Source organism: Drosophila sulfurigaster, chromosome X (genome assembly GCF_023558435.1).
Source record: "Drosophila sulfurigaster albostrigata strain 15112-1811.04 chromosome X, ASM2355843v2, whole genome shotgun sequence".
NCBI lineage: Eukaryota > Metazoa > Arthropoda > Insecta > Diptera > Drosophilidae > Drosophila > Drosophila sulfurigaster.
The window spans coordinates 8691034-8704582 of record NC_084885.1 but is presented as its reverse complement, the minus strand read 5'-3'; the positions used below and the strand labels follow the sequence as shown (position 1 = coordinate 8704582).

Sequence of the window (13549 nt, the reverse complement as noted above, 5' to 3'; positions counted from 1 at the left end):
GACCGCATTCTCCGTCAATAACGGAAAGTATGAGTTTACACGACTCCCATTTGGTCTCAAAAACGCGCCCGCTATATTTCAGCGAGCTTTGGATGACATACTTCATGAACATATCGGTAAGATATGTTTCATTTACATAGACGATATCATCATATTTAGTAAAGATGATGAATCCCATTACAAGAACTTGGAGTTAATTTTTCGAACTTTACAAGATGCCAACATGAAATGTCAGTTAGATAAATGCGAGTTCATGAAGAATAAAGTCGAATTTCTAGGTTTTGTAATTTCCGATAAAGGCATCGAAACAAATCCAAATAAAGTCGCAGCGATAGCCAACTATCCCTGCCCTAAAACACTAAAAGAGCTGAGATCTTTTCTTGGACTCTCCGGCTACTACCGAAGATTCATACAAAGTTATGCTAAGTTAGCAAAACCCCTTACGTCTCTTTTAAGAGGGGGAAGATGGACACGTGTCCAAAAACAGGTCATCAAAAAAACCAATTACTCTTGACTCCGAAGCATTGAAGGCTTTTCAAAAACTACGAAGTTGTCTTATTTCAAAGGAAATAATTCTTCGCTATCCAGATTTTACTAAAGAATTTCACTTGACAACGGACGCGTCTAATTACGCAATAGGAGCAGTCCTATCGCAAGACAACCAACCAATTTCATTCCTATCGAGAACACTAGCAAAAGCAGAAGAAAACTATGCAGCTAACGAAAAAGAAATGCTGGCCATCATCTGGTCACTTAAAGCTCTCAAAAATTATTTATATGGGAAAGCAAAAGTCAAAATATTCACCGACCATCAACCCCTTACACATTCCTTGAGCAGTTGGAACGGAAATGCTAGAATTAAAAGATGGAAATCCTACTTAGAAGAATATGACTACGAAATATTCTACAAACCAGGAAAGGAGAACGTCGTAGCTGACGCACTCTCGAGAATATCAACTGATCAAATCAATTCCATAGCCTCAACTCAGCATAGTGCAGAAAGCTCAAGTCACGAACTAATACCCAGTATGGAAGTCCCCATTAATGTTTTCAAGAACCAAATATTTCTTAACAAATCAGATAAATCCGACTACATATTCTCTATACCATTCCCCACGTTCCATCGACACGAAATATACAAAAAGGAATTTAACGATAAAGAATTAGTAGAAACACTTAAAAAAATACCTCAACCCTTCGGTTATAAATGGCATCCAAACAACTGAGGATATAATGGGGAAAATACAACTATTATATCCTAAATATTTCAAAACGTCAAAACCCGATTCTCTCAATCCATGACTGTAGACCTCACCAACGAATCTAGACAAGAGGAGGAAATCCTCAAAATCCACAATAGAGCACACCGCAGTGCCGAAGAAAATAAAATTCAATTAGCAGAAAAATTCTACTTCCCTAAAATGAAACAAAAATAAGCAACATAGTAAGGCAATGCAAAATTTGTAAGGAATCTAAATATGACCGACATCCCCTAATCCAGAAATAAAAAACTCCAATACCAGAATATCCCGGTCACATCATTCACATCGACATTTACTCAACCAAAGGCCATTTAGTTCTTACAGCAATAGATAAATTCTCAAAACTAGCACAGGCACGCATAATCAATTCAAAAGCAATAGAAGACATTCGAACACCACTTAGGGACATTATTTTCTATTATGGAGTTCCTAAGTTCGTTGTAATAGATAATGAGAAATCTCTCAACTCAAGGTCCATAAAATTCATGCTTGAGGATCAGTTAAATATTACAATTTACACTGCGCCACCATATAAGAGTACAGTTAATGGACAAGTAGAAAGGTTCCATTCGACACTTTCCGAAGTAATGAGATGCTTACAGAAAGAAAACCACCATAGAACTTTCGAAGAGCTCCTGGATAGAGCTATATACGAATATAACTACTCTTTCCACTCCACAACCAAAAGCGACCATTAGAGGTATTCTTTGGAAGGAGAGTCACGACAAACCCAGACCAGTACGAACAGGCCAGACAAGACAATATTGACAAACTTAAGATCGCACAAAATAAAAATTTACAATTCCACAACAAAAGCAGAAACGAAATAATAACTTATGAGCCAGGACAAGAAATATATGTAAAAGTAAACACTCGTTTAGGTTCAAAACTTTCCCCAAGATTTAAGAAAGAATTAGTTAAAGAAGATAAAAATACAAACATTTTAACAGAATCTGGAAGAATCGTACATAAAAGTAACATCAAATCATAATATTCGCAGGGTATTACTATGGACAATAACGGAAGCTACAATGGACATTACAAACTACACGAACGTTCAGACAGTGACCATTCATAGGGGACTGGGAAAGTTACAGACATCCTCAACAAAATTAGTACATGTAATAGACCTTAATCAAATCCAGGAAGCACTAGACCTACTTAACAGTCACACTGAAGAGGGCCTAAAGCGTAGTCCGCTATATTCAACAATACATCATGAGTTAATCGCTACCACTAACGCACTCAAAACAATAACAGATTCCCCAAATAAACGAAAATCTAGGTCACTAAATTGGTTAGGTACAGGTTGGAAGTACATAGCAGGTAACCCAGATCATGACGATCTCGTCATGTTAAAGGAAAATATCAATAATCTCATCAGTAATAATAATCAACAGGTTATAGTTAATACACAACTGGAGCAAAGAATTAACAAACTTACGTCCTTATCGAACTCCTAACTAATTCAATACAAAAAGTAGTTTTCTTAGTAACGAGGTAGCCATTAGCCTTCATAATGAAATCCGATTATTAAAAGATGAAATAGTAAATATCAAATATGCCACTCAGTGGGCCAAATTAAATATAGCAAATACTCTTTTACTAAATGAAAATGAACTAACAGAAATTGGAGAAATATTTAGAAAAGGCAATATGCCACCATTGTCAATCGAAGAGATAATGGAATTTTCCGATATATCAATGCTTCATAATAAAACTACACTTTTGTATATTGTCAAAATTCTAACCTAGAAGAAATTGAATATCAAAATATTTTATTAAAACCAATAGTAAAAAATAACGCAATTGTACACTTAGAAATAAGTCAACTATTTTTGTATAATGATATAGTATATGGCATACCAAAAAATTGTAAAACCTACTTAAACATAAAAGTTTGCGACAAAAGAATGTTATTGATGTAAGCCAAACACATTGTATTCCGAAACTAGTTAAGGGAGAGAGAGCACTGTGCAGTTTCAGCAACGCGGATCACATCCCGGAGATAGAGGAAATCGACAATGGTCTAATTCTCCTCAACAACTTCAACGGCAATTTGGTCTGGAATGGAACCGGAAATCATCTGGAAGGGTCATTTCTAATTCACCTAATCAACGATTCCATGCAAATCAAAGAGCGGCTATTCAACAATATGGAGCCAGTCATTATGCAACCAAAAGTGCCAATCTCACAAATAACAGCCGAAGAAACTGAACGTTTAAGGATTTTATCCCTAGAAGCACTGGAGGCGCTTCATCTCAATAACACCAACAAGCTGCAATACATACAGACGCATTCCATGGTCAACAGCATTACAATGTTAACGCTCTTCGGTGTCATCCTGATAACAGCGTTAGGACTTCACGCTTGCAGTCGGAAGAAGAACACCATTACCCTTCAACTTGGACCAACACCAGCTCCATCAGAAACATTGAAGCCACCACTCCGCAAGCAAGAAGATTTACAGAAAAATCCACTGCCTCAATTCAACAACATCCCATACTTTTGAGAAATAAAAATTGCTTGAGGACAAGCACGAATTAGAGGGGGAAGAGTTAACAGACAAAACATTTCGAAACCCAAACAACAAATCCCACAAGTCCAAAATGCAGACTCAGCGTCTGACCAACTTCCTGCACGCGCCGAGTGCACCTGCAAACATTCCAAGAAGACCCAAGCCAAGTTGCCCAATACATCCGCCACATGCCGGTGCAAGCAATTCCAAGAATAAGAAGCATTGCACCCAATTCACCAACCAAAGCAGCGCTGTCAACGCCGCTGCTGAAACTCGCAGCTTTATATAGGGCTAGCTTTAGAATTAGTCTTTAGTCTCTAATTTGATTTCAATAAAGAACGGTTCCAATCGGAATCTTAATCAAATATATTTTTGTTATTATTTTTAAATAAATAATTAACTTATATATTTATATGCAGGCCATATTATGTTCCAGCGAAGGATTTCTATTTCATATATGCTTTTGTGCTTTTGCCAAAAACTGATTCTTTTCATTAGTAAATATTTGTTTCCTTTAATCTGATGTGCAAAATATTGTATATGTATATGAAGTATACTTTATTTTATCCTACATTTTGAACACGCTGTGCAAGGCTTTTATCAAATTACAAATCAAACATCTTGTAAATATTTAACAAAAAATATCATCATTAAAAATCTCTTAAGTGCTTCCAAAAATTTGTTTTTGGCGAAATTATTTTATTGGGAAAGTAAGAGAGAGAATCAGCAAAGATATATTTATTATATGCTTACCTATTTAAACTGATCTGCTGAAATTTCCTATATGCAGTATAGTCTATAGACTACAAACTATGTTATCTGATCGCACAATCCAACTAAATATTCCAATAAACAAAAGTCACGGGTTTTTTTATGGTATGTATTAATCTTTATTCAAATTAGGAAGCTACAAAGTTTTACAATTTTCTTGTTGTTAGACATATTATTTTGTTGTTTATATTTATTATAAATTTACTTACGTTGTGTTGCCTAAAAATTGATGCAAAGGTAAAAAGTTGCACTCTAAAAAGTATCAAGTGTCATCCGACTATATATTTCGTATAATGTAGAAAGAAAAAAACAGGAAAAAAATAATAAAACATATATAAATAATAAAGATAGACTGAGATAGGAGTGAGAGCGAGTAAGATTTGATGACAGGCACTGTGAATGTGAGAAAATGTCGTAAGAAATAAATAAAAAAATTGATTCTATATAATTTCAACAACGTGGAAATCTGAAGGATTTGCTGGCAACTAACGGAATTATACAGGTTATTCTATATATATATATATATATACGTGTGTGTGTGAGTGAGTGAGTGTCAATAACAATTGTTTCATTAGGAAATACATCAGCTAAATTTAATTCTCAGAATGTTCAACTTTGACATCGTCGTCGTCAATCATTATTCATAGATTCTCATAAAATACTTCTCACAGTGTATAGTACAAAGTTCTTCAGCTTAAGTATTTCATTATTTTATTTTTATTTTTGTTTATATTATTCTTTGTTTTTGTAATTTGAACTTTCGATTCAATATTCATCTAAATATTTGGAGAAAAAAAAAATGATGCCATTTCTTACTTATAAAATATATGCATGTATATATATATAATCTTAACTGTTAATAATTTGGTTAGCAGCATATATATAAATATATATGTGTGTTTGTGTATATAGTAAGTATCGAAATAATGGAAAGCAAATTGCATGAAGAAAAAAAAAAGTTCAACAAATTTCGTTTATAACTTGACGCCAGTTTTTTCATTGTTTGGGATTATTATTATTTTTTTTGTTTTCTTCACTTTCGTTTGTTTTAACTACATTATGTACGCTATTGTTGTTGTTATTTAGAATTTGCTAAGTACATTTAATTATTTGTTCGATTTTATGTTCGCATATTCTCCAGCAGCAGCAGTTAACTGTTTACACAGGACCCGTGTTCCACTTTGCAGTTTCACCAACGAAATTGGTGAAATTGATATCGCGAAATTGCAACGCGGAATGTCCCAATTTTGTTTTTCATCGATTTGTTCGTTGCTTTCTCCCAGCTTAAATGTCTATTGTCAGATTTAGTTTGTGTTTTACTTTTAATACATTTTCTTGGTTTCATTCTGTTTGTAAGTGTGTGTGCGGGGGTGAGGAGTTGAGAATGGGTGGGGAGGGGGGCACTACATAAACCATAAGCCTCCCTCCGCCATACACAACTCGGATTTATTTCGATTATTATTTCTTCGATTTGTATTTCCATGCACATTTCTTTGTATAAACGATATGTTCTGCTATCTCGCTATGCATATCCGATCTAATACTGCATATATGGTATGTATATGGAGCATTTCCAAAACTGAGTGTTGTTTATTTCTAGACTTAACAACTGAAACAATTACGCTTCTCCTATGACAATTGACATGAGATCATCAAAGAACAGCAACGGCAATAAATGTTGCGAATTAGATGAGGACTTTTGCTTATTTTCGATATATAGCACTATATTTATTAATATATATATATGTACATATATAAGCAGCACGTACAGATCTTTCATCAAGGAAACACTAAACACGAAATTGTGATCCAATTTTCGACATGAAATTTTTTGTTTGCGAAACCCTGCAGTTATGCAGACATAACTTTTGTCAAATTAATATACATATGTATATCGTTGTTATGACTATATATATTTACTATAACTATATATAAGTTGTATTTGGTTATGAAGGAGGGTGTGTGCGAAGGATCGGAAGGATTGTTAGTCCCATTAAAATGTGTGTGATTCGTTTAACAAATTGCGTTATTTCATTTGTCTCAAACTTGATTATCTTACGTAACTTTCGCTATATTTTCGACAATTAATTACTAGAAAATTGTTTATTTGCTTATCGTTAGTTAAATTTCTTCTGTGACTATGACATTTGTTTTTTCTTTTTGCTTTTGTTGAGAGTGGAACTTTTGGATGGTGTGTGTACATACATACATATACATATGTATAGTTAACATAATGCCGTATAAATCGTTATAATCGAGAGACTCTTAAATTTTGCATTGACAAACTGCAACTGGCGAGAACAATGTTAAATTGTGGTTTCAATTTCTTATTTTTCTTTTTCTTGTTTAGGTTATGGAAGCGCTAGTTTGAAATTTTTTTCTCAAGAAGTTCAATAATTGTACGTTTCGTTCAGTGTTCTATATATATGTATATCGAGAGAGAGAGAGAGGTGCATATTACAATCTAATGTGGATCTCTGCTGTGGTCTATATATACCATACAATTACAACACGAAAATCAGTATAACGAATAATTTTGTAGGAACAGAGACAAAAAAAAAATGGGAGTCAAAAGGGAAGTTGAATGTACCGAACGAAGATTAGCGGCAGCTTAGTTGAGTTTCGGCTTGGCGCCCAAATACTGCAACAGATTCTCGCGTGGTCCTTGCACAATCACCATGAACTGTGATGGGAAGTCCCAGATGATGGTGAAATGGAACAGCATGTTGGCAATGGCGATCAAGTACTCGAAGAACGCAAACCAACTGAAGGCTGTAAAGAGAGTTAACACATTTTGTTATTCAAAGGAATTGAAAACTTGAGTTTAAATCACAACAAACAAGTAAACTGCAATCGAGTAAGCTCGACTGTGAGATACCGTGAGGTATAATATATCAAATTAGTATACCGCAAAATACTAAAAAAATATATACATATATAGTAGATTCCGGTTATAGCGAGGGACCGACGATTTTACGTCGTTATACCCGGAAAACGCCATGGTTGCCATGTTCGTAATAGGGTTTTAAGATAAAACAAATTAATTTTTAAACAAAACAAAAAAATGTATAAATTTTATTTAATATCATCGTTTTTCCATAATAAATCGTATACCTGCATGTTCCTTAGCATAAGCTAAGGCGTCAGCTAAAACTAACAGAGAGTAGTGAGAATATAAGAACCTTCCTGTCGCTCCTACGAACAGAAGCAAGAGTGCCGATCACTTTTAAATACATACATTTCTAACAGCGTCGTTTGATGCTTAAATTTGTTGGTATTATTTCGCTGTATTTTTTCTTTCGTCGCAATATCCGGTTGAATTGTATAAAATTTCATCGGTATAAGCGGTTTGTCGCTAAAAGCGGAGACGTACTAAGCGGAGGCCCTATCATATAAGTTTGTATGTGGACCAACCATGCCATCGAGTTTTCATCGTAATAACCGGTCGGACACTATAAGCGGAGTCGTTATAACCGGATTCTACTGTATATACCAAAGGATATATTTGGTACATTGGTTATTAGTATACCAACATACCAAATAAAGCTTTCTGTATATTTCTAGTACATATGTATAAAGTATGCAAAACATTTCATAGAGTGCAACTAAGACATCTAGTAAGTAGGCGTTTTTCTCATTCAAAAGTATTTTTTATATAACTTCTACAATTTGTATCTGATTTTCGGGAATCATAAAGACGACAGTTATTATTGTAAGTACCAAAAAGAGCGACTCTAGCTTCAAAATCACGTTTCTTATTTGATTCTTACCGATTTACGGGAGTGGAAGTCGGTGTCCGAATAATTTGAAATAAATTTGATCTGCATGTAAACATAACAAGTGCTGTTGAAAAAATTATATATCTCTATCTCTTATAGTCTCTAAGATCTAGGTGTTCATATGGACGGACGGATTGACAGACATGAACAAGAGATGCCTCCTTCTGCTTGTTACAAACATTTCTTGCGGACTTAAAATTATAATCTTCTACCCTATGGGTAGCGGGTATAAAAACACATAAATTGATCAGCTACTTCGCTGTCATCTTCAACAACTTATAACAAAAAATTGTGCACTTCTTAACTGCAACTCAACACGCGTTACATTCGCATCCTCAGCTTACCCAAATCATGACAGTAGAAACGATGTTTGGCAAAGAAGACGAGTAAGCCGATGGTGCTCAGTATGGAGACAACGAAAAGTATTTTCTTCCACTTGATGGATAAACGCTGCTGCTCGGTCAACGTTTGTCGTGCATTCAAGATGCCATTCAGCTTAATGGTGGCCAGCATATAGCACAGCGAGCATATCATAAACGTGATGAAGATTCTCTCGTGTACAGCTGCAATTAAAACGTAATAGTTGTGAATAATACTGTAGATATATTCATAGTGAAGTACTCACGATAGTTCTCGCGATTTGATATATAGGTGACGCCACCGAGGGCCGCAATCTCGATGCAGTTGAGCACGAGAATGAGTGTGATTAACCAACTGGTCTTTGGCACCAGCGATGGAGCAAGACGCGCCAACTGGGCGCGATAATAGTTCTTGTAGACAAAGGCAATTGGTATGCGCGGTCCGATGTGCAGCGCAATGCTGAAACGCCAGAAATAACGCTGTGGACTAACGCCCGTAATTGCACTTATCGACGGCACAATATTATACACCTGCAAAGAGATTTCAATTAAAGTATACTTCGGGGATACACTCATTACACTCAAATGCCAAAGCTTACCCGGCAATGTGTCTCGTGTACGTCGTCGTACTGGAAGACATAGGCGGTCACAAAGCATGTGAAGAGCGTCACCAATGGCAGCAATGCTGTTACCACACAAATCTCATGGAAACTAGCTAAATAATGTATAGCCATTGACTGTTCCGACTTCGGTTCGTGCTTCGTGCTAATCGTTGTTTCCTGCTCATCTTCCTTTTGCTGTTGCTGTTGCTTTTGCTGTGGGGGAGGGAGCGAGGTAGATAAAAATCAATCAACGGGTTTTAATCAATTTACATTTCGAGTTTCAACTTGATTCACTTCACTTTGCAATGCAATTCGATTTGTATTCGGGATTCGATTAGTCAACTTAATGTTTGAGGATGTTTGTTGTTGGCGTCTTACCTCGCTTCAAAAATACCCTTGCCAACTTGCTCATGATGGTGTATGTTGGGATGGTTAGATGTATAGTACAACAACAAAAAGCTCTATAATAAAAGTAATATAAGAAAATCATAAAAATCATAAGTACCACATAAATATTGAATGAAAAAAACAAATCAAAATTGTAGTATCGCTTAAGGGTTAAGAAAGTTTTTCTTTTAGCGAATATTTCGATGTATCAAAATAATATTTGCTTTGAACGTTTTTCTGCAAAACTTAATCAAAATCAAGAGCCAACACGTTTAAGGATGTGGCGTAAAATACAAGCGGAAAATCCTTGCTTTCTCTCTTTCTTTTTTCCAAAAATTATAATGTATAAAAATAAAATTTCTTTTGAAAGTTTTTCTCTGAAACTTAATCAAAATCAATAGCCAAAAGGCTTAACACCAGCAAAACGTTTAAGGATGTGGCGTAATATATAAGCGGAAAATGCTTGCCTTCTCCCTTTTCCTTTCCCTCTCTCTCTAGCTAGTTCTCGCGAGAAAGTAAACACAAGTGCGCTCTATTTGCTTTGTAAACAAAGTAGTGTAAACAACTATGCGTTGATTATACCTAGCATTGTAAAAGGAATTCCAACAAGGTATCTACTTCTAATTACAATTGAGACTTATCAAAAATTTCCTAACAAATTGACCAATGAATACAAACATGAAAACATTGCTATTATATTATATTATCAACGTTTGCCCCTAAACAATAATTTACCTTTAATTTCAATTGTTAAGATTAAGATTTACATTTACAATTCGCAAATTACAATTAGCGAATTGACCAAGGAATGCGAACATTAAAAAAAGACGATTAGATTGTATTAATTTGATTGTATTAATATTTGGATTTAATTTAAATACTTTCATTGTGAAGATTAAGATTTACTTTTCCTTTTTAAGATGAATATACTTCTAATTAAAATTAGAACTTCTTAAAAGTTTCCTAGAAATATGACTCATAAAAAATATTTTCAATTTAAATATTTTTATGTGAAGATTAAGATTTTCTGTACTCTTTATTTGCTAGGAAGTACTTTGTTTTTATACTTTTTTATTATATCAAAATTAGACTTCTGTTTCTAAGGTGAGATAACGTCAGCTAAAAGTCTAACTCAGAAACACTTATCTTATTGTTTAGTCATACAAAAAGGATTCATTTATTTGAATGAAAAAAAATTAAAATAAAACGAATGCCAGATGAAGTACATTAGTAATTGACCTTATAAAAAGTGCAACACATATATACAAAATTTACGCGGTATGCGCCTAGTCGAGCGCACTCAACTGTAACGCACTCAATCGCCTTTACAGCTTTAATTAGTATTTACATCCGAAATCGTAGCAAAAATAGTGTAGCAACAATTTCAAATGTGTGTAAACAACACACAAATGTTATTCTGGAGAATGTAACGGAACGTGACTTTTGGATAAATAAAACCTTGAACTATGTACACACACACACACACACACACACACACACACACACACACACACACACACACACACACACACACACACACACACACATACACACACACGTTTGAACTGACCATAAGGTTGCTAAATTTAGCTGAATGATGTTATAATGTTTGCATGAATAATTTTAATTACAAAATGACGCGAATGCTGTTTTTTCCAGCTGATTGGATGCGGGATTAAGCGAACTTATGCTTTAATTATTAATCATTTCGTTGAATTATCTATAATTCAAAAATTAAAATGCAAAATCTTGTTTGTTTTTTCTCTTTGGCCCTTTTCGCCGCCACACACACACACACACACTTACAGCCTTGAGCCCCAAAAGGATTAATAACCAAAAATAGGCAAGTGGAATGTGTTTGTGTGTGTGGACAATGCGGGGGATGTGGAAGGTGGAACGTGATTGCGGTAAAATGTGGAAGCGAAGACAACGCAACGCAAGACGTTTTGACTGGATGAGGGCGTGGGAGGAGGGGTGAGGGGTAACCCTGACGTAATCAGAGCGCAGCACAAACTGCGCGACGTTTTTGTTGGCCAAAATTAATTAGCACGAAATTAATGAGAAGTTTTGCGAGGCGTCAGAAATGAAATTGAATATGTTGGTGGGGCGATTAAATCAGGACACACAGGAAGCGGCGTTAGGCAAAAGCGATACCCGTTAGTGGAACGTGTCTGTGTTGCTGCGTGTTTGTGTGTGTTTGTGTGAATGTGAGTGGGGAAGCAGCTGAGAGCATTGCGAGAGCAGGCGAAAAATACAAGGACACACACGCACTCATACAAACACGCACGCCATCGCACACACAAACACACATACGCACTTGCACACAAATGGCGGCGCTCAAGAGGCAGTAGCAGGAATAAGACATGAAAATAGGCTAAAACCGCCAATGTGAAGTGAATTAAAACCGCAATGGTAAACAAAACGTTTAGCTTAATGACAAATGCCGCAGCCAAGACATTTGTGTGAGAGTATGCGTGTGTGTGTGCAGGAAGACGCAACACGCACGTGAAAATGGAAAGAGAAGGCGCGAGAAGGGATGGGGAAGATGGAAAGAGGTCAAAGTAGCAACACAAGTGGGCGGCATGCGCAAAAGGCGGTCACACTGCCAAAGGCTGCGAAATGCGAGGCACAAAAACCTAAAAAAATAACCAGCGGAAAATTACAATGGCAAAAAAATGTATATATTATTGGACTAGCAACATAACAATTGTGTCCAATGCTTTTTGTGACGTCTCCGATTGTTTTGTTGCGTGGGCAGCTCGTAACCTAAGGGGTGGGGGGAGGGAAGGCTCAGGTCAATAAGCGTGCGCTGTCATTTGAGTTATATAATGGCTACAAGTCTTCCCTCCTCCCATCTAACATACAAGAAATATTGCAACAAATCGTTTGAAATGAAAAAAAATAATACAAGTGCCTGAAAAAAAACATGTCTAGATTCCATGGTTACACACACACATAAGCGCGCTCACATACGCAGGCACATGCAAATACACGTACGCACACACATACACATACATACACAAAACTCACCGCTGGACCGCTGGAGTCAATGATGGAGTCGCTGCCACGTTCGCTGCTATTGTTGCTGGAATGCTGGGATGCGGAAGCTGCTGTTAATGATGACGATGATGAAGGTGTCGCCGCCATTGACGCGACGCTATCTGCTGTTTCCGCTGCTGCTGGCGATGCTGCTGCTCCTGTTCCTGCTGCTGCTGCTGGCGTTGTTGTAGTTGTCTTCTGCATATTTAACGGCGGCGGGGTTGATGCTTTTTAGCATAATATTTGTACGCCACGCTGCTGCCAAACGAATGTATGCCCGCGCGCGCTCCTCTTGCAACTGTTTTCAATCAAAGTGCACAAGCATTTTTACTTTTCACTTTTCTTTCGTGTTCGCTAGCTCGCTAGCTTTTCTGTTAACCGAACTGTTAACGCACTGTTGCGAATAATACGTTATCCTGCGTTACCGTTAATTCACTTCGACTGTTACTTAACAGTAATACTATAATTAGGCATTCTTTTATCAGAGTTTTTTTTGTATTTTAGTTTTAATTAACTGTGTATTTGGCTTATTACTACGTGTAATTTTTTAAGCTTTTCAAATTTTAATTTTGAATGATTCATTTTAAAAGTTGCAGGCGCTCAAAATTGTGCTCTATTTTGCGTTAACTTTAACAGCGCATTACGAAGTGCAACATTGATATAGCGATGCAAGTTCTGAAACATTAAAAGTAAATAGAAAAAGTACATTAATGACATATTTTAAAATAAATACAATTCAAATTAATGCTATAATAAAAAATTTAAAGCAAATGCATTAATTTCAATAATAACTGACTGCAAAAACTTCGATGCGCTCCATCGATTTAAAAAC

At 35.8% G+C, this 13549-nt stretch overlaps 2 protein-coding genes across 8 annotated transcripts in view; one reads left to right on the top strand and one right to left on the bottom strand.

Annotated features, from left to right (window-relative positions):
• The window catches only part of LOC133849345 (putative uncharacterized protein DDB_G0282129), a 41000-nt gene extending 40288 nt beyond the window's left edge, over nt 1–712 (top strand). Inside the window, exon 4 of the mRNA XM_062285357.1 lies at nt 703–712. The gene's annotated coding sequence lies outside the window, so the exon portion shown is untranslated. The remainder of the gene's footprint in view (nt 1–702) is intronic.
• Nucleotides 713–4646: 3934 nt separating this feature from the next.
• LOC133848875 (post-GPI attachment to proteins factor 2-like) lies at nt 4647–13050 on the bottom strand. Of its 7 annotated transcripts, none has more exons than XM_062284604.1 (6): nt 12709–12845; nt 9670–9752; nt 9289–9498; nt 8956–9220; nt 8675–8893; nt 4647–7323 (listed from the first exon to the last, which is right to left on the bottom strand). In XM_062284604.1, exons 3-6 carry the CDS (start codon nt 9421–9423, stop codon nt 7163–7165), a joined length of 780 nt encoding a protein of 259 aa, XP_062140588.1. In that variant the 5' UTR covers nt 9424–9498; nt 9670–9752; nt 12709–12845; the 3' UTR covers nt 4647–7162. The 7 variants fall into 7 exon arrangements, with proteins under 7 accessions (XP_062140588.1, XP_062140586.1, XP_062140587.1 ...); XM_062284602.1 differs by having other exon boundaries at nt 9289–9492; XM_062284603.1 differs by having other exon boundaries at nt 9289–9486.
• Between the last annotated feature and the right edge of the window lie 499 nt (nt 13051–13549).